General features: G+C 36.8%; 1 protein-coding gene across 2 annotated transcripts in view; it reads left to right on the top strand.

Moving 5' to 3' along the window:
* Positions 1-21,320, top strand: part of RB195_016056 (uncharacterized protein) — a gene marked incomplete at both ends in the record, with an annotated part of 37,652 nt that extends 16,332 nt beyond the window's left edge. The window contains 12 exons of one of the 2 annotated variants that reach the window (XM_064207040.1): positions 5,656-5,751; positions 5,871-5,987; positions 6,324-6,440; positions 7,171-7,327; positions 7,480-7,539; positions 7,782-7,927; positions 11,070-11,208; positions 12,083-12,207; positions 12,376-12,475; positions 14,210-14,311; positions 14,582-14,681; positions 21,209-21,320. In XM_064207040.1, coding sequence (XP_064062921.1) covers positions 5,656-5,751; positions 5,871-5,987; positions 6,324-6,440; positions 7,171-7,327; positions 7,480-7,539; positions 7,782-7,927; positions 11,070-11,208; positions 12,083-12,207; positions 12,376-12,475; positions 14,210-14,311; positions 14,582-14,681; positions 21,209-21,320 — 1,371 coding nt within the window. The remainder of the gene's footprint in view (positions 1-5,655; positions 5,752-5,870; positions 5,988-6,323; positions 6,441-7,170; positions 7,328-7,479; positions 7,540-7,781; positions 7,928-11,069; positions 11,209-12,082; positions 12,208-12,375; positions 12,476-14,209; positions 14,312-14,581; positions 14,682-21,208) is intronic. The other variant, XM_064207039.1, reaches the window with a different exon arrangement.
* Positions 21,321-22,187: the final 867 nt, after the last annotated feature.

The raw sequence follows: 22,187 nt of genomic DNA, 5'->3' as shown, positions 1-22,187 counted from the left end.
AGATTAGAGTCGTTGACTGTAGTATAGTATTGCTAATATGATAATTCTAGTATTTACATAGAGTACTGTATTTAAAATAAATGAAATTACATGCAAGTATAAATAAGTATTATTATAAATACATGGTGTACTAGAAGTATGTACTAGTGCTGATACTAGCACAACATTATTGGCAAATAATACTAGTAATGTTGCTTAAGAATTTAAATTTATTAAAAATAATTATATCGAAAATTATAAAGATAAAATTTGAAATATTTTTGGAAAAATAATCAATTAATTATGCTCAATTAGATAGTTACTTTGATGCAACTAAGGATAAAAATTATAAGTCAAAATTCTTATTCAAAAAAAGCTAAATTTAAAGTTTGAATCATATAGTTACTTTGATGCAACCAAAGATAAAAATTATAAGTTAAAATTATTCTTTAAAAAATGCTAGATTTAAAAATCATTGTTAGATTTCCGTCTAAAATTACTACGCGAAATGGAATCACAAGAACGAAATTATTGGGTTTTTCCACGAAAAAAAAATTAAGAAAATTTCTCGGTTTCACCTTTATTATTTGAAGTAGGTACGGCGTCGCTACCGGTATATTCGGCAGGGGTCTGTCGTCCTGGTTAGTTCCGTTGATGTTGCCAAAGTTCTGGCTAAGGCAGCTGCATTCCCGCATTCTAATTATTATTTTCTTGTTTACCGTTGGACTAATTGATTCAGTTATTATTTTTATGTTTATTTACTTTGCCTTCGGGCTTATATATCCACATTATGTAGGTGGTAGTACTTGTTGGTCTCTTGTTTGTCTCCCAGGAAAATAAGGCGAATATTCCCAGAACTGCGCCAATAAATAATAGTTCACAAATAATATGCTTTCTTTCTTGCTAGGGACTTGCCGAAGATTCCAGAAATTCATTCGGCCAATCACCATTACGCAACAATGTCCATCAATCAATGAATCAATACCAATCACTTAAACGTCTGTCAGCAATTGAGAGCAGCATGTTTGCGTAATTAGCGGCATGAATATGGATTGGCCATATGCTACGACCGAAGCGGAACGGGTGGGGGACAACGATTTGACCCCTAAAACGATTGTGATTCGCTCTTAAGGGGGATTCTAACGTTGTTAATTGCTCTTAGCGCTTATTTCTAGAGTCCTTAAGCGTCCTTGATTCTGGTGGCGCTTCTGGCATGGCGTGATGTGCCGGACGTGACCTCATTATTAGCATTCCAGCTTAGCGGACCGTTCAAAAAGCAAAAAAACGTACAGCGTGGCCGATGAGCAGCTGTTTTCAGGCCGACACGTCCAGCGTCCGTTACGTAACGCAATGCAACGAAGGTGATGCGCAGCGGAACGGATTAGCGATTAGCCAATGCGTATAAACACACAGGCGCCAGAATAAACAAATCCCCGGCGGTACACCTTAGCGATACCGTATCAGTTCATTCGATCCACTGATACAGTGCCTTTTAGAAGCCGCCCTATCTCTATAATTTTAAAGAGGTTACGACACCGACTTGGATCAGATGTCCAGAACTTCTCCGCCTATGGAGGGTAGGGGAACAATGCCCAAAGAAAAACTGTTGGTCATATAAGCTCTGAGAGGCTGGTAATACATACATCTTAAGGTCCCCTCAGGAAAAAGTATTATTACTATTATTATTCAGGAGCTATTCAGAAAAAAAATGCTAAAAAATGTTTACCTCACTATGAAAAATTTTAAAAAATGCTGAGTAACAGCTGCAGAATCCCTGCGAATTCTCTCTCATTTCTCTCATAGTCCTTTTTTTCAACGAATTAGCCTCCCATTCATCACGTTTTCATTCAATTTATTGTTTTTCAACACTTACACAACTAACTATCTCCTTTTTTTTTCGAAATCACCGATTTCTGCTCCCTCTGTTTCTTCGTTAAAGTTTTGCAAAGAAAATTCCAGAAAATTGTTTTTGTCTCAATGTAAACATGGAACAAATTTTGATGAAATAAAAGATCTATGATAAGCCGTTTTCTAATGGGGAAACATCAAATTGGAAAAGGCAAATTATTAGGTTTATTGCATGAAAAACTGAGGGACGGTAGGCAGTGGAGGTCCTAAATGTACTTATGAGTTTATCGTTATCGAGTTTTGCTAATTTGATTTCGGAAAGAACTAACTAGTCATACCTCATATTTTCTACTTGATTTTTTTATCCATATTTTTTTTTTTTCAACGTTTCAACCACTTTTATTTTTTTGTCCATAGTTATTTTCAGACGTCAAAATTCTTCAAATCACTCTTGAAGTCAAAATCTCTTCTTGAGCAGACTTTGCCAATGTAAAATTAATGTTCTAAATATATTAGGGCAGTATAGTTAAAGAGTCTGGCAGGTGGAATCCATAAATTTGGTTCTTTTAAAATTCACTATCTATATTAAAATCACCTAAAATTATTTTCTATTGAAATAGTCGACGCGAATTCTTCTCAGGGAAATTGTTTCGGCTTCTTTTTGCTCTCTCACAAAAATTGCTTTCTTTAAAGATTTTTTTACATTCTTTACATTTTCTTCTTTGAAAGCAAAATTCCTACGTGTGCAGTTTTTTTCGGTTTTTTTTTTGAACCTATTTTTCTCCCATTTCCAACGCTCAAATCGGCACCTATAGATCATTTCCATAAGCTCCTTAGACCATAGATCGACCACTCAAATAACCCGTCCACATTTTCTTGAGCGACTTACGTTCTTGTTTCGTATTCATTACGGAAAATGTCGCAGATAAGATCGTGGAACTAATCCCGAGCGGAAAGAGTATGGACGAATCGAGAGACATGAGGAGACACGGGTCCGCACGGGTAGAACAAGATGAATGATTGTGGAATGAGTGGTGCGATTAGCGCTGTGATTTGAGGGATTACGAATATTTTTCTCGAATACGTCGGTGCTTACGCGCGTAGATACGAAAAGGAGAGAAGCGTTGTCGTGCTGTTCTTCTTCGTCTACGCACTCTCTCTCGCTCCTCCTCGCTCCATACCTCTTCCTAATGACTTGACCGGATCTCTTCGGATGGCCGAATCTAATAGTGTCACCGGAAGTATAGACCGACGTCGACGTCGCTCACGTACCTAATAGACTTCGTTAATTCCCCCACCAAGCATGGATTCTTCGGGGAAGAATGTGATACGCTTGAATGAGGGAGAGATTAGACACGGCTAAGCATCGGTACGATGAAAAATCCATTGATGGACAAAAGTGTGGCGGTTCCTGGATTGGATTTCTTTCCAGTTCAGACTTGGAGAGCTATGTATTTACTTCACAGAGATTTGTTCCTGACGGTCAACGGTTGAGAGCTTTGGTTCGTCTTCAGTCACCACCTAGATCTATCAGGGACATTTTTATTTACTTATTTATTTATTTATCGTTCACTCAAGGTGCTCTACAATCGCAGGAACACAGAAATTTAGTAAAAAAAATCCAAGAACGTAAATAAATAACTTTAAAAAATTTAAATTAAATAAATAAAATGTAACGAATGTACATAAATATAACATATATAATAAAATAAATTAAATTTTCTGAAGGATAGTGTTAAGCTTTCTACCTGACATCTTTTTTATATGAGATCACCTAGGCCACTATCTAAGAGAACTCACTTTTGAGGTGTGGTTATTTTGTGGATCAGTCCTTATACATAGCAACTCATCCAGTACTAATTTATCGGCTGCGAAAATGTTGAGGATCCGGTTTCCCTGTCTAAAAAAACTTAACTTTAAATTAATTGGAGCTGCACTGAGATGTTTGCGCGACCGCTCACATTTTTCCTTTATTTTTCTTTGAGGTTTTTTCAGTTGGACAAGAAATTGCTACGCATAAAAATGAAACGGATTCATGCGGAACAAAAGTGTGGGGGTCGCTGAATTTCTTGCTAACTCCTTCATTTCGTTTGCCTCCTTAGCAGCAGCAATTTTCTATGGTCCTCACTCTAGTCTCTTTTTGAATAAAGGAGTTTCTACCAGAGAAATTTTATTCTTCATACGACATTTTCTGCTGTTTTCCAGGGAAAACTCTGGGAGCACTTTTAGAATTCCTCTTTGTCCCCAAACAGCGTTTGGGGACAAAAAAAAAGTAATTAGGAAAAGTCTAACTCTTTGAACCTAGGAAATCCAAGGAAAATGCTGTAGAATGTAAAGAAATCCGCTTCAGGTCATTATCATTTTATATTTTTTACATTTTTTTATATTCTACACATGTTTTATATTTTTCACATATTTTTCACAAGCTCTATGTTCTCCATTTTTCGGAGGTTTATCACTCGCTAGGGGCTTTAACATCCAGAATTTTCGTAGAGATGCCGCATCCCTGACGACAACGTGATTACCCCGTATTCCATGAAGCTGAACTCAGTGAAGCGTGAGGGATTCGCGGTTGCTGCGCATCCGAACAGATGATTCAATTGAAGTGCAATTCTCAGCTGAAAACAACGAGAAATTCTGCGATTTTGAGCTCGGTGACGGAGCGCAGAATCGCAAAACACGTATTATCGTAACGTAACGTTGGCGCATTGTATCCATACGGCAGCTGGCCGGATACGCGCGAATTGCGCTAATTTGCCATCCGTGTACAATGTTGCTATTTGTCACATGGAGCTTGTGCAGCTTGTTCGTCACTTTTGAATGACAGCTTCAGCATCGCACGACATACGCCAACACACTGCATTGTCAATGTGGACGCGAGAAGCAGCGTACACACGTACATCGTGTAATTCCTCAAATAAGAAGGGAAGCTGAAGAATTTCGCCTGGGGGGAGAAAAGGGGGACTGAGGGGAAGAAGAAAGGTTCTGAAATATTCGATGAAGAAAAAGAACGATCGATAAAAGAACCGTTATCTGGGAAAATCTACCGAAATCCACGAGAATCCACGATCTAAGCCGCAGAATAAAAAGCTCAATTTAATTCTCAGGCATTATGCCGAGAAAACTTCCAAAAAATAAGTTTTGCCGATTTTCTACCTCTTCCCAGGGCCAAATGTCTGATGAAATAATTTATGCGGTAAACTAATTACTATATATTTTTGACAACCAATTTTTCATTTTCAATTAAATTCAATTTCATTTAAATCAATTTTATTTTTTAGACAATGAATATCTTCCAGAAAATTTTGCATTTTCAACAGTTTCCCTTGAATTACTCACAATACTTCAAATTACTTAATTCTCTACCTCGTGGAGGAATTTTGCAGAATTTTAGATCTAACTGGGCTCCAGCTCCCTGATCACAATTATCCCATTTCAAATCTCTAATGATTTTTCTCGCTTTTTTTGCGGGAGAAAAACATAAATTTATCAATCCAGGAGATATTTTTCTTTCATCTTTGGATTCCTCAGCTTTTATTTGAGCACTTGTTCAGAGAACTCTCGAGTAGATCGGTGAAAAACAAAAAAAAAATCCGGAAGGTAATTTGTATATGCTGAAGCTGTGATGTCGAAAACAACAAATTTTACGCAAATTTAGGAGAAATTGTGTTTTTATGTTTGTCTGGAGTGATTGTCGTCATTGCACCTTGTCTGAATCGGATTTTTTTACTCCTCACATTACATTCTGACATTAAGAAAACATTTTTACATATCCTCAAGCATACTCGATCGGTTAGGGAAAATCATGAAATAAATCCTGAATTTCAGGCTGAACTCTCAACCACCCTACAACAATTGAGCGAGAAAGCTCGAACAGCAACGGAGGAAATTGGACGGTTAAAACAAATGCATGATAATCTTAATGTGAGTGCAGCTGCTATTGTTTTTTGTGGGAAATTTAATCCTCATCCTGATTGGAATATTCAGAAAAAGGTTTAATTACAATGGATTGATGTCATTCGCCACAAAGAGAGCCTTTTCAGAATTCTTGCAATGACTTCAAGTCAAACTTGTGCATACAAATAGATGCGTTAATTGAGCAGCTTCAAACGAGAAAAGAGCAATTGATGCGACATGTGGATGAACAAAAAGATCATAAGGTTTGTGTCTGTAACGGTTCCAAAGAGAGATGGGATTTTTTTCGAGAAAAAAATCGAAGGCAACGTCTGGATCCTCTTTTAAATGGATATTTGAACGTCTAGTCAGAATTAGTCCTATTTAAAATGGAGATCTCTAAGAAATTGGTGCTAGCGGCGCAAAGGAAAATGGAGTATAGCATAAAGTTCCTGGATTTTCAATCACTCTATTGTAAGAATGGCGCAATTTTTCCTGTGCTTTCTCGAATTTTGTGGAAAGTTCGAAATGAGAACAGCGGTTCTTCATGTGGTAACTGAAAACTAATATAAAAATCCGACGAATTATGTTTTTTTTTCCAGAAACAAATACTCCGAGAACAAATTTCACGTTGTACAGCGAAATTATCACGGACAACTGGACTAATTCAGTTCTGTATTGAAGCACTTAAGGAACCCGATGCGGCAACGTATTTACAGGTTAGCGCAGATGAAATTTTATCAATTTTATAGTTTTGTAAATCGGAAAAAGAAACTTTTTTGAGGGAAAATGGGAATTTTTTTGAGCTTCCATTTCAATGTATCCTTTGGATCATAGAAATATCTACATATCTTTCATATCCGCACTTGAGAAACTTTATTTCATAAGCATTTCTAAGAGAATTGAATTTTTTTTTCGGAGAAATTTCTGTATAATTGGTTAAAAACTTTGTATATGCCTTTTTACGTGCAAATAAACACTGATACATCCATGGAATAGGTATACGAATGTTTAACATTGACGTTTGGAAGATTTTCACGAAAATCTTATTTGAGGAGGCTTTCTGTGTCGTTTCGATTTAATTTCTGCTTGTTTTATTCGATAAAGAAAGTTTTTCATGTACCGAAAAGTTTCAAAAAAAAAAGTTAGAAAAATTTTATTTTCTGTTGCGGTTGCAAAATTTCACTATGCTATCCAATCATCAACTCTTATATCCTTGTATTTCCTTCGACGAATTCATGAGAATACACTGGAATTTTCTGAAGGAAAAAAATTGCCTTGGAGAGAATTTTTAAAATTTTTGCCGTTAAGGAAGTCAATGATTCCACGATTCCATTCCACAAATTTGCTGGGGTTTTTTTTTCAATTTTCCTTCAACGTCTAGCAATCGTCTATTGTTGTTCGAGAGGAATTCGCTCGGAAAAGTTCTCTAGTCGAGCGTTTTTGCAGCATTCCGCCGCCTTACTACATCGTTCGACGAGTCAAGAATTCCTATGGCATCGTGAAATGAAGACAAAACCGGACGTGGATCCAGAAATTGTCCTGAATCTGGACACAAAACATCTACAGTACTCTATTCAAACACTCGATTTTGCTCAGCTAAAAGGTGAGCAAGCACTGTTCGGCCGTTGCTCAGCTCGACATTCTTGATCATTTTGCATCCCTTGAACCTCAACGGTCACTTCTACTCACCTCCTTATCTACGGACAAGATCCAGTTAACACATCCATAACACATTCATGTTCACTAAGTTTTTAGCTAACCAGAATTCACGCATCAACGGGGATTCCACCAGAGGTATAGTGTACAATCACTTGTGTTGGTGGTATTGTGTAGAGAATTTCTATTTTTTCACTAAACGTAGAATTGCACACACACACAATTTGAGCTCTTTTTATTTTTTATTATTATTTTGTTTTTTTTTATTTTCTTGCATGAATCACTGCAATCTAGCTGCACTCCTCAGTTCTGTTCCTGATTCATACTGCTATCATAATGAATCATTTCATCAATAAGTCATTCTTTGATGAACTCCTGGAAAACAGAAAAATTCCTTACAGTCCCATCACCGCCAGTAATCGATGCGGCCGAATGTTCAGCGGAGAATAATTCCGTTACTATTGTATGGCGTCCACGACAGGATGGTTGCGCCATCGATGGCTATAGTCTTGAGATTGACAGCGGGCGGGATGATGGGAAATTTAAGGTAACGTACTTTAACTGGTATTAAATACTCCAAAATTCCTAAAATTTCCTTTCTAAAAATTCTAATTCTATTCCAAATCTATCCTTATTTCTAAAATTCAAGATTTTTGTTCCCTCGACCATCGCGCCGCGACCGAGTTACGCGCGTTTGCGGCGCGGTCGCAGCGCGGTCCAGTCTCCGTTCGGCACTCGTGGTCATCATCGAGAGCGATTAAGTAATAATTAATACGAATTCGTAATTTGACGAGAATTAGAAAAAATTTGGGCAGAGGTCACGTGAATCGAATCTCATGAAGTCCAGGTCTTGATCTATACCAATCGATTGATCTCCAATCATTTTTTCAGAAATTACCTGCTTAAACAAATTTATATGTACAATAATAACGATGTGTATGTATAATACATATGTTATACACGTATGCATAATAAATAATAATAAATCCTAAATTAAAACTAAACCGCTACTCAGCTGTTGAAGGAATTCTTGAATAATCATTTTTCATCTTTTTTCTACCTGTATTAGCTACTTGGAAAATTTTTTAAAAAATATCTTCAATGCGAGACTACGCGGATGTGCGGAACGTAATGGTCGCAGAAATTTTCCCGTAGAAAAAAAAGAGAAATAAATAAATTTCTGTAGAGTATGTAGTATAACTGTGAAAAATCAAAAAATTAGCCCAAATTCTAAAAGAAAAAATGTTTCCGTCACAGTTAACCGCATCGCGCCGAGCACAGAAGAGATCCTCCTCCACAATGATCCTATTTTTCACCAATTCATTGTCATGTCGAGAAAAAAACAATCCGGAACAGTCTTCGGATCTCACACGTGGCAAATGTGAAGGAAAAAATTTTTTCAGGAATTTTTTTTTGAGCGAAGATGAGAGAGGTCATCGTTGAATTCTTGAAAGTGGAGAGAGTTCATCACTCAAAAATAATTGTTTACTTTTTCCACGCTTCACGTGCACTTTCCGTATGTCACACCTGACAGGTCGAGTTTTTGTAAATTTTAATAGGAGCTGTCAATCCTTTGTGACCTGAAATACGCTGGAAAAATCGAATTTTGCACTTTTCGGAGTTTCGGCGCTGCTAAAATGTCTACGCCATTTAACTAACCATGTGATTAAGGAAAAATGTCCGCAAACTTTCGTTTAGTGGTTACTTACGTAGTTACGTTTAGTAGTTTTTTTCTGAAATTTTTTATTCCGGCACGCGTTATCCTGGTTATTTACTACTGAAAGCATGACAGGAGCTGATCTTCTCAGTGGAAGTGTAGCCAGCTTCATTAAATCTGCGTAAAAATGAAACATATCGAGACCCGCTCAACATTTCTTTCCAGAAGAAACTAGAAAAGCTAAAAAATTTCAAACTCATCAGCGAATTTTCCTCTCCGGAGCGATGGACGTTGTTTTGAAGAACACCTACGCCATTTTGTTTGCCTAAGGAATCAAAATAGATAATTTATTTTAAAAAAATTAAAAATATTTATGAATAGTAATGAAATAAAATAATAAGAATGGAATAGATCTCACTCCCATCCCCACTAAATTATTCTGCTGCGCTATTAGCGACAGAACTGTGCGGTCAACATCCGAACGTCTTCAGAGAATTCTTCGTACTCCATTTCTTGCTTCTAAGTTCCTCTTTCACCTAATTCTGTAGTTACTGTAATAATCGTGAAAGATAACTAAGGTTATACTATTCGGATACGGTATTTTTCGGATTCTTCAGCTTTATTTGGGACCCTGCGAATAGATACTAACCTATTACAGTACTCTTCGTTCTACTACGTTATTCTTTTTCGTGAAATTACCATGTAATCCCTACTTATCACCGTCGTAAAAGTACATCCTAAGACCTTTTTCGGGGGAGATTTCGGAGAAGGCTGTTTGACAGCAATCCCCTGAATCTTCTCCGAAAAAAAACATCAAGAAAAAATCGAATGTCAGATTACTGTAGAAAAAAGTCCGGAAATGTCCACCGTATTTGCAAGAATCCTTGCAAGGCGTGTGATGGATTTCCATTAGGCGTGTCCTCCTAATTCTTAGTAGCTAAGCAACGCGTAATAAAAAATTGTAGCAAAAAAAAAGTTTTTTTTTTGCTTCCGTAAGTGCAACATTTCTTATGCAACATACATACATACATGCCTAACATAGGGGTTTTTATTTATTTCTTTTTTATTTTTTTTTCAAATACCAACCACAAAATAAAGCAAGAATGGCTGATGCAATATTATTAATATATTTTGAGTTCAATATATAATTAAAATTTTTCTAGTACTCCTACAGAGTACAAAATAAAGTACTGTAGTTACTGAAAGTGTCATTTTAGCGTTGAATTGTAATCCTGTTTTTTTTTAGAGAAAAAAATGTTAGAAGACGTGAAATATCTATGACCAATCGTTAACCGAATTGTACCATTTTCAGATTTTCCAGGGAAATTTCCACAAACAGTAACACTTTGAACGTTTTCGTAAATCTTCTCGCGTAAATGTTAAAATATTTTTTTTAGTTTATTTTCGTTGACCTAATGTGTCTCGGAAACAATTATTTCCTACTGAATCTTTTAACATAAAAATTGTCCTGGAAATTTCTAGAAACTAACTAAATTATCACCTATTTTCTTTGAAATAAATCGTCTGCTTAAAAAACGTACTACTTTTGAAGGTTTTTCGAAATTTGACGGACGGTTAATACATTCAAATTCCTCCTTTTTTTGTCTAGAACGCGTCCGGTCCTCCCGCATATCCTAATTTTCTACTTTTTTTTAAAATTTAATTCAATTAATGATTTAATCTTTTAATTTACCTCTTCTAAGTCTGGATTTTCATTTAATAATATGTATTATATCATAATATCTATTATTTATTATTCTATTGTAGTACTATTATGTTCTATTTTTATTCAAGAAGAATTCATTTATTATTTTTTTAAATTATTATATTATATGGTGTATTTAATAATTTTTTATCAATCGTTTCACACCATATGTTTTTTTTTCACACTTTGTGTTTTTTTTTTCTCATTTTTTTCAGTGAGTTGTTCCCCGTCTTTGTCCGTGAATAATATAATATGTGTATCCTACCATGACTTCTATTTCAGTCATTCTATCTGCTGTAAACGAAATCCTTCAAAGAACTCTTATAGGAAGTCTATTGCGGTCGTGATACGATTTGTACCATCGACGGTCTTCATTTTAACACTGTTTACACCGCTCGAGTGAAAGCGTTCAATGCTGCCGGTGAAAGTGAATATAGCGAACCGATTTGTCTACAAACAGCTGAGGGTAAGCATTTTGATGCTAGAATTTTCAATTTCTCCTCGATTCTCTTCTTTTTGCAGTGGAAAAAATCACACTTTTGTCGGTGTCGGTGTCAAAATAAATATTCTTTAAAGTACGTCGCAGTCATCTTTTCGTACCAATTTCGTACCACGCTGCGACTGTACTATCATTCGAGTCTTTACGACGTATAAGTGCATCGAGTCGGTCATTTTTCACCCTCACGCTCTAATGGCCCGTTGACCAAACGATTTCCCAGCAATTAGCAGAGTGGGGAGAAGAAAGAAGAAGAGGGGGGGGGGGGCTTTTCTAACGCCTACGATCTCATCCATAAGCTTAACTACATATTTTTAAACTAACGCACTTCCCAGAGGAATGTCTCCGAATGTTCTTGAAAATCCCGGAGAAGAAAAAAAAAGGAGAAGTGACAATGAGTTGTCATTCCCTCCTTCTTTTCATCATCATGAGACAGACCATTCTTTGCCGGAAACACAAAGAACACAAAGAGATGTTGTGAATGCTGGCACGTGCTCGTCAACTTAAAGATTTTGCGGATATTTTCCATGGAATGCGAAACTTATCGTGGTGGAATCTCATTCTTTTTTGTCTTCAAATAACAAATGACTTTGCGCTTCATGTAGAACACACGGATTAAATTTATAGAAATAAAAAGAAAAGAACAAAAGAATAGAATAGAATAGAAGAATTTATAAAAGAACAATAAAGAATATTATGTACATGTTTCGAATTATTAGAAAATAAATAAATAAATAAATAAATAAGAAGAAAGAAGTAAAACTCAGTCTCGAACTGCAAGTGAAGCTGTGGGAACCTAATAAATAATAAACATTATAATAAACAATTTTTGTGCTATTTACAGTAGCATGGTTTCAACTGACAAAATCCCCATCGCAAAGAGATATGCAACTTTCAAATGAATGTACATCATTGACTGGTACTAGCTTGGAATATAGGACAATTCTCGGATCAATTGCATTTTCTAAGGTGAGAAATTTTCCACGTATCGTATGTGAGAAGAAGGAAAAGTTGTTAAGGAATTATTATTTTCTTTCTGGAACAATACCGAGGCTTATCCTCATTTTTGTTCAGTGTTAAGGACTAGTCCTCAGAAGAAAAGAGAAAATTCAAAATTTTCAGTAATTTCTATTTTAGGGTGTTCATTATTGGGAGATAAGCGTAGTACGTCACGACAGTAACGCTGACATCGTCGTCGGCGTCGCGCAACCAGCCGTCAACAGAAACATTATGCTTGGTACGAAATTTATTTCTTGTTTATTCAGTGTTTGTGGCTGCTGGTCGCAGTAAACCCAATACATAAATCACGCTCGCATTAGAATGGATATTCAAAAATATGGATGTATGTCCAGTTGAAAATATCGGACGTATTGAAAATTTTTGAGTGAATGAGAGCCATCCAGAAATTGGTAGCAAGGTAAACGCAAAATTTCACTCCAAAGACGTACTTCCCTTAAATTTCGAAGCGAATTTGTTTTCTGGATTCATTTTCCGTTGATTGTGTTTGTGCGTTCGTACAGTAACTGCTGTGAATACTGTAATTATTCTATGAGAATACTGAAAACTGAGTAAACCTATTGTTTACTCAGCCTTCTCTGTCAATTTCCGGATTTTTAAGCACTAAAAACATTAATTACTTCAAATACTGCTAATTAAGCTACATTTGGGAACACTCAAGTACTCAATAAACTGATTCCTAATTATTTTTTTACAATAGAATAACTGTAAGCTTCTACCTGAGAATTAGCCGTAGTTTTCGGTGGATCACGGAGGAACAAACAAAATTCTCTATTCTTAGTAAATTTTTTTAAAGGGTTTACGACCTTAACAGCCCTTCAAATACCGTAAACAGTGATTTTCCACTGTTAATTAGGCACTCATTAAATGAAACAGACGTTAAGTGTTGGATGGACCGAGCACAACTTGTGATACATAAGAAAAACCCGTGCGCGACTTGCGTCCTGCATGAGCAGCATGTCGCGTGTACGTCTTTGGAAAGCGATAGCAACTATATGTGGATGCGACAGAGCGCTCCTTTTCATAACTGAATCAGCCTAACTGCACATTTTGCAAATGAAGCCCTCCTTCTTTATTTTCTGTAGATTTCCGTCCTTCCCTTCAAAAAAAAAACCAATACATTACTCAGTTACGTGCGGCTGCGGCGCAGTCGGTAAGAGGTTCCGTTGCCAATGCACGGATGGTGGATGGTTCGAATCCGCACTGGTGACAACCAAGCTTTTCATCCATCCGAGCTCCATGAATAAAAACAATTATTTGATACATCGGCTCGTCACCCTTCGTAAACCTCAAACGTTTCCGAGTTGAAGTGAACGCGATGGCCTATCCCAAACGGATTAATAAGCCAGGGACCATATCCTTTATTCATTTTTAATCGTCTACTACAAAAACATTTTAAAATTAGTAGAAAATTTTCGAAAGATGTTGGCCTTAATGAGTAAAAGTGCATTGATTTTCTATAGCGAGGACGAGTTTTCGCCGTATTCCGTTGTTTTTTGCACATTCCTATCCATTTATACGAGAATTTATTATCAGAAAATGATGGAAAATGATGGAAAACTCGTGCGTTTACCGATTTAAATTTGGGTTTTTTTCCATTTGCAAAAAAAAAAATTACCTGCGTCCGAGAAATGTTAGTCTAACGTTATTCCGAGTCCATTAAGTAGACTCGCACAATTTCGCGGGGGAAAAAAACCTGTCACAGTTTTCTAAAAGAAAAACTCGCACAAATGAATAGAATTAAATGAGCATTAAGGTATAATAAACAAAATAATAATAAAAATAAATAAAATAAAATAAATAGAAAATAAATAAATAAATAAATAAAAATAACAAATAAATATGTTTGAAAATAAGTAGAAAATAGAAGAATAAAAGAGGAGGTAAAAGAAGGAATTGGCGTTTTTTTCTGTGCGGACAACATTTTCCATGTTTTTCATGTCTATTATTTCAGGAAAAGATTTACATGGTTGGTCAATGTATGTAGATGGAGAGCGATCATGGTATCTACACAATGAAACACATCATAGTCGTATTGTTGGTGGTATAGGAAAAGGTGAGTGGAGTTGTTCGCATCCCCTGGATGCGTACATATTTCCAACAAAGAGTGAAATGAGTTGCCGGAAAACACATGAATTATGGATCAACAGTGCTCTTAGTGGCTGAATTTTCACCAGTACGAAGAGCGGTTTTGCAGATTCGCTCAGTAACTTTCGCAGCACGTAAAAGCAACTCCCCTCCTTTTTTCTGATTCTTTCCTGGAAATGTACGATTTTTCCGAAGAAAAGAACTCGTCATATGCGCATGTATAGGGAAAGTGTTTCAGGAAGTGTTATCGGCGTAAAACTGGATTGTAATCGTGGAACAATCGAATACACAATCAACGATAGGAAACGATTATTCGAGAAGAGCACGTTTGCATTCACGTAAGCGCTTATTTCATATGCATACGTACACAATAATAGATTTTGCAGAAAATTACAGTAATAGTACCGTAATTCTCATTTTTACTGAAAATAACAAGGAGCGAAATTAGTTGCGTCTATGCTTATTGAAATCGTATTAACAAAAAACGAAGTTTCTTGGAAATCTTGTAAATTTCTTGGAAAACATTTGAAAATTTTAATTTCGTCTCATAGAAATCAACTCCTCATTTTTCTTGGATTTTTTTAGTGCATCTTAAACTAGTCCGTGGACACTTTAAAGAGATTTTTTACATTCCTACAAGAATAAAATCCAAGATTATAGGCTGCATTCTGAAAAAAAATGTAAAATTTTTTTTGTCTCATATTATGCGCATAAGAATGCCATCGATAGTAACAAGGGCAACATATGCAAATATTTATTTGTCTATTTTTATATTTATTAATCTCAATGGGGTGCCAAAAAAGATGTGGCAAAGACAGAATTGAAATCAAATACAGTGAGAATGGTGAAGGTACAGGAAAAAAGCATACAATGGGCAGAGATCGTACTACTTAAACGTATCCAGATATGGTATTTATCAAATATATCAAATTTATCAAATATGGCTATCCTAAATAAGAGAAAGATAGAAGAAATTGAAAAATAAAAGAGAAATAAAATCTAATCCATTCAAAAATTACAAATTTCTCTGCACTCTACATATATGGTCAATCTCATGAATTTGTTGTGCTGAACTCCAAAAGAAAAAAAGCAAGGATTTACAGGAAAAAGATCATAAGCGGAAATTTATGGTTTGTTTATAATAAATATTATGCGCCACGAAAAGACCAGCGCCAGGTTCCAATGAATAGATAAATTGAAAATCAATAATAATTCGGTGTCGATTTTTGTAAAAGTTTTCTCATTCAGATAATGTGTGTTTCTTTCCTTTTTTTTCGTTTGTTTTGTTTTTTTTTTTCCTTTTCGCGCCAAAGATGAATGTGAATAAATAAATAGATAAATAAATAAATAAATAAATCCCGCTCAATTTTAGATTTAGTTTTGGTTATGGGCAGGTAATTTACACAGATTCTTTTTCTTTCGCCCAACATTTCTCCCCGACCTCTTTCTCTTCTAAAACGAGAAATTTCGTGTCTAGCGCTTCCGTCAATCCACGATTGATTGAACTCTCGCCCACGATCACAGATCATTTTAAAGAGCGATCCATCGTCGAAAACTGGTATCCATTAGTGTAATCATAAATAAATTTTACGTTTTCACTGAGTGTGAAGGCAGTCGTTTCTTCCCGAGATCAACTCAGGGAAAATTCCATTCCCTTGGCGACCACTTCGCACCACACCATCAAAATAATCTTTTATGAAAACAAAGATTAGGATGTATACACTCGTCCGCGGGAACTTACGTCAAAGAGGATTTAGGCAGATGAATCCACGTAGAGTTCACTGTAGTCTAAGGAACTTTTTTTCAAAAAAAATTATTGGAATGGGAAATTTATGTCGAACATTTGGCCAAAATCATCAAAATATAGAGGTTATCTGTGCTAGTTCTTAGCAACATGCTTGAAGATGTCCACATCGTTACAAAACCTCCTGGAATTCGGTCTCTGTACTCGCCAAAGTCTTGTAGAACCCTTCGACGACTCATGCACTTCCGGTCAGAGAAAATTAATACGAAAAATCTCCGCTTTAAATCTATGTATCTCCGCGAAAACTATACACCTATATGTGAATCTTCAAAAATATCCAAGATGTCAAAAGTGCTATCAAATCCACGGAATATTCCAGGGAAATGGTTTCACTTTAAACCGAAAATCATAACTCAAATCAAACAGTGGTCGGGAGGGAGGGGGAGGGAGGGGTTATTATCTATTTATCGGGTATGTAATACGCTACATTTTTGATGACATCAACAAATCCCTTAACGCTTCATTGTGCATGAATTTTACTCAGATGAGAAAATTGCTGGTGAATTGCCTATAGTGGTTTTCAGGAAATTTCTGTCTTGTAAAAAGTTGGCAGAGATGTTCATTTTTCGTTGTGATATACTGTAGATACGTGGGAATCCACCATTTTTGGTAGTCTTTTTTCCTTCCCTTCTTCCTTTCTCGAGATGTTTTTATTTTTAAAATCGAGCAGAGATGTGCGATTAATAGCTAGATGTATGTACGGAGTTCACACTGGACTCAGAAAACACAGCTAGCATTTTTAGGCTCAAAGGAAAAAGAGGAAATGATGACATTCCTAGCTTAATTATTTTTTTGATCATAATCTCTATACACAATCTATACATAATTCTTAGGTGATCGTAAGGTAAATAAGATGAGAAGGGTGGGCGCAAAGAAGCGTAGCGTTGTGGCAAGAGATCGAATGATCACATTCGAACGATCAATGGTTCGATACCGCAAACTCCCTATTGAACCTCGCCTCACCCTTCCTTGGTCGACGAATTGATTCGAGACTCATCTGTGAGGACAAAAGTGGCGGGCGGGTTGACAAAACGATTCGCCTCGAATTTCATTACGTCAACACCGTACAACTCGATCCATCGTCTTCTAATGCAATTTTTTAAATTATTTTCCCGAAATTTTTATTATTTCCGCTTTATTATTTTACTATTATATTATTATTATTATTTTACCATTTTATTTTATTATTATTTTCTCGAAATTTTTATTATTTCTGTTTTATTATTTTATTGTTATATACTATTATTTTTTTACTATTTTATTTTATTATTATTTTCCCGAACTTTTTATTATTTCTGTTTTATTATTTCATTAATATGTCATTATTTTACTATTTTATTTTATTACTATTTTCCCGAAATTTTTATTATTTCTGTTTTATTATTTTATTGTTATATATTATTATTATTTTACCATTTATTTATTATTATTTTCCCGGAATTTTTATTATTTCTGTTTTATTATTTTATTATATTATTATTATTATTATTATTTTACTGTTTTATTTTATTATTATTTTCCCGAACCTTTTATTATTTTTCCTCTCGAGTGTGCCATTTCCTGGATTCTTGCGAGAAATTTTCATGTGTCTAGGAAATTACTATACGGTAAATAAGATGTAGTGTGGTCGTAAACGTACTAATACACATTCGTACGTCCCAACCAGACCCTTAATCTCTCCTCAGTGGATCCAGACTCTTTTGGAGGGTCGTTGGTCATTGATTGGCGAGAGGTCAAACCACATACACGCGATCGATGGATGGTTCGATACCGCACACATTCCCCAACCGAGTCCCTCACCCCTCCCTGAATCGACGAATTCTTTCCAGACTCATCCAAGAAACAAGAACAAAGAATTAACGAAACGATTGGTCACGAAAGTCATTGTGTCAACCACATACTGTTCAACTCTTCGTCTTTCAACCCGAAAACCTTTGGAATGTTTGTTCTCTGGATTTGGGCAAGACGCTCTCCTGTGTTTCGAAACTAATCATACGATAAAAGGAAAAAATTGGTGATGGTAGATGTAGTGTAGTGGCAAGAGATCAAACCACATCCGTCCGATCGATGGTTCGATACCGCCCAAAGCCAAAGCAAGATCTTCGCCGTTTCGGGGCTCGAGAAATTTCCAGCACTGCCTCCTCTACGCTATGTACTGAGGCGCCATGCCTATAGGAATGACTACAAATAATTTCAATAATTTTTTAAATTATATCAATTTGAGTTTTTAGTGGTGATTCTGATATTCTAATAATTTACCATAATTGGGAAACAGTCATATCAGAACAGAACTATCCTAGAAATGAGGAAATCTTGAATCCACTGACTAAGAAAATTCTACTGCTTCCCCACCATCGCATATTGGAAGAGTCCGATAATTTTTGGTTTTCGGGGCTGTTAAAATTCTCTCAAAAAATTTTCACAGGATTCTCAAAAAAAATCTTCAAATATGTAGTATTTGGAATCTTCATGGATCTGAGTCAGAAAATCTTCGTGGATCTTCCCACGAATAGGTAGACCCAGGGGCTTAGTTCACGGCTATAGGCATGATGTCGCTCCCACCCGCGTGATAAAATGTGGATCAAGGATAAAGTGTCTGGCGTTAATCAATCCGCTTGGGATGAGCCGAAGCGTGGACTCGAATTCAAAATTTCTTGAGGTTCACGGACGTGTAACTGGCCTATACAGTGACTTGCGGAGGCTACCTGCTGCGTCAAGTCAGTGGTTTTTCCTCTCAGACAACCCTGGCACCAATTTATCGACTCCGAAACGATGAAAAGCCTGGTTGCCAGGTTTCAAATCATCGATGGATCGTGTACATAAAGAACTTCTTACCGTCTGCGCTACACTTGCCCCAGATGGAAGGCGATAAATAATTTTAATGATTTTTGGATGGGTTAACGTCAATTTTAGCAGTGATTTTGATAGTTTACCGTAATTGGAAAATGATATCGGATTTGACAGTTACTATATATTTTGACTATAGATTCTGATATAAAGGATAAAGTTAGGATAAAGTTTCTGGCGTTAATCGATCCGCTTGGGATGCGCCCACACGTTCACTTCTATTCAGAATCGTTTGAGGTTTACGAACGTGTAACTGGCCTATACAATGACTTGCGGTGGCTAGCCGATGTGTCAAGTCAGTGTTTTTATCCTCCCAGACAAGTCTGCTACCAATTTATCGACCCCGGAGGGATGAAAGGCTTGATGAGATTCGAACTAGAGCGGATTCGAACCTCCGATCGATCGTGCAGGAAGCGGAACCTCTAACCGCTACACCACACCCGCCCCAGATGCTGATATACAATAAATGACCAAATCTTGAACCTACTAACTAAGAAAACTACCATACTTCTCCGGCTATCGTACGTTGCATGAGTCCGATGAGTTTCAATGTACTCTGCGTCGTTGAAATTGTCCCCTCGTAATTCTCCCAATGATTCGAAAAGAAAAAATCTCTAAATATTCTAGTAAGTTGATCAGGATTCTGTGGAAAAAAAACACGGAAACGAATTCTTTGTGGTAGTAATTAGTAGGCACTGTCGTTGTTTGTGTGCTACCAATAATTTATGCAAAATTCATTCGCAAACCGGATGGATAACAGCTGGAAAAAAATGGAACTGGTGACGGACACGGTAACACATAAATCGGATTAATATTTACATCTGTTGGGAATTTTGGGAATTTTCCAGAAATAACAAGACTTCCAACTTGTGGAACTACATAAATGTTTCACACCATCGCCAGAAAACACAATCGCTTCCGAGTGTGCTCGGCGTTTCTTGCTTTGAAGGACAAAAGAGTGAGGTGTTCGACGATGGTGCAATGGAGGATGAGGAACTAACCGCCGCATTGGGTCACTGTCCTTCTCCTCCCGGATGGGTCCGGAATCAGTCTGGAACCAATTCAGGCAGGCCAAGGAGAGGTGAAAGCTTTAATAGGGTACTGTGAGGAGGTTGTAATTTGACCTCTTGAGGAAATGTACATTGACCTACACCACACTCCCCACCACATCCCCCTGGTTATCGAGCAAATGAGGTTTTCAACCCTGAAACAATGACTTTCCGAGATCCTTCAAAAGGCCAATCAAGCTACCAAACCAATTGTAGGGCTCTAATTTTAACAAAATTCAGTTTTCCACCATATTTATAGCCTTGATACTAAATAATATGTTTTTTTTTTTGCACAAATAATAACAATAATATCTTCCATAAACCCCTTGCAGATCTATTCGTTCCACAATCAGCTCATTTTCAAAACCAGTCAATAACACAAACCTTTTATAACATGGCTTTGAGCTTCTAGAATCGCAAAACGTCTGCAACTTAGGCTTCTTCTCACAATTTTCTGGATTACTAGACGGATCGCGGAGGAGGGGGAGGGTGTAGAACAGTCGGTAAAAGGTTCGACTGTGACGACAGGACACGATGGTTCGTTACTGCCCCTAAACCCAACCAAGTCTTTCATCCCTCATAGGTCGTTAAATTGGTGAATTGGTGTCAGACTCATCTGTGAGCATAAAAACACTGACGAGGCACATCGGCTCGTCCCCGCAAGTCATTGCATAGGCTAAGGTAGTGTTGGTAAACCTAAGACCAATTTGAATTGAAGTGAAGGCGTCGCTGGATCCCAAACGGATTGACACGTCAGAGACTTTATCCTTTATCCCCACTTTATTGGACGGATATGAGCTTCAACACGCGCCGCGGTCATGAACTACACCTTTTGATCTACCTATTGACCTACCTAGATCCCAACTCTGTCAATTTCATGATCAGCTCCACCTTTAACCTACGCAGATCAAACAGAGATTAGGTCTTCTTCAATTCTTTGAAGTGCAATTTTTTTGAAAGTACAATTAAAAAAAAAATCGAAAAAGCTTGTCCTACATCTAGGAATTCCCTCAAGTGTTTGAACAAGGACACAACTACACAAAAAGGTGAACTTATTCTATAAACACCTGTTTAAACATCCGCTCTTTCAGAGAAAATCCTTCGAAATCCACAACAGCATTTTTTTTTCGGCCACGTTTTACGATTGTTACTGCTTTTTTTTCAGGAATCTACCCCGTGGACTCTACTATCCAGCATTTTCGGTGAATTGCAACTCGACAATTACTATACATACTGGGCTATGTGCACCATCGAGTTCAAGCAGCGATAGCGAGTAGTCGGGCGGTTCTACCGTACCGTACCGTACTACTGCTACCGCAACTTCTCCCCTCACTGCCCACACCTCATTCTTCATCATCATTCATGTGCATGTGTCACAATCCGGTCAATTCCTATTCTCTTCCTGCTCTTCCTCTCTTCTTTCTTCTGTTTTTTTTTTCTCGTGTTCTCTCTAATGCTGCCAAATAAACGCATCATAAGCAATATAAATTGTACCAAAGTAGCTTTACCGTACTTATGTACGTGGGATACGGCTCACATTGATGCACGTCCCGTATTGTCATTTACAACCGGTATTTTATGTACCTATTTTATATGCATAATCAATAAATGCTGAGCACTCTACAATTTTGTGTAGGATATTTATTCACAAATAAAATAGAATATATTAAATCCATGTGGTCAGAGACATAAACGGGGATAAGACGAAGAAGAACTCTGCGAGAGGGAAACGAATAACGGAAAGAATGTGCTGTTATCCAAGCTCTATTCACCCCCTCGCAAGAATTGTTCCAACCAGGGCAAATGGAAGGGCTCCGAGGCGGAAACAAAGGAAGGCTATGCCCACCAACACTACACGGAATTATACAGAGCGGAACGGAGAATCAGCGCGAAAGAAGAATAGTCCAAAAAAATAGATCAAAAAATGATCCATCTAGATACACATATTATTTATAATTCGAGCACAGAACCCTCGCATACGAAACATGGGGTGTACAACGAGCGAAACACAATGGAGGAAGTGGTGATACACAATGGTACACACGACGTGTATATGGACAATACACGAGGTACACACAAAAAAAAATTTGGATGGGTACACAGATCAGTTGGGAACTGAGAAAACTCGGAGCAGATTCAGTTGT

Source organism: Necator americanus, chromosome V, assembly GCF_031761385.1.
Source record: "Necator americanus strain Aroian chromosome V, whole genome shotgun sequence".
NCBI lineage: Eukaryota > Metazoa > Nematoda > Chromadorea > Rhabditida > Ancylostomatidae > Necator > Necator americanus.
The sequence above is the reverse complement of the archived record's forward strand: the minus strand, read 5'-3'. Positions and strand labels throughout refer to the sequence as shown.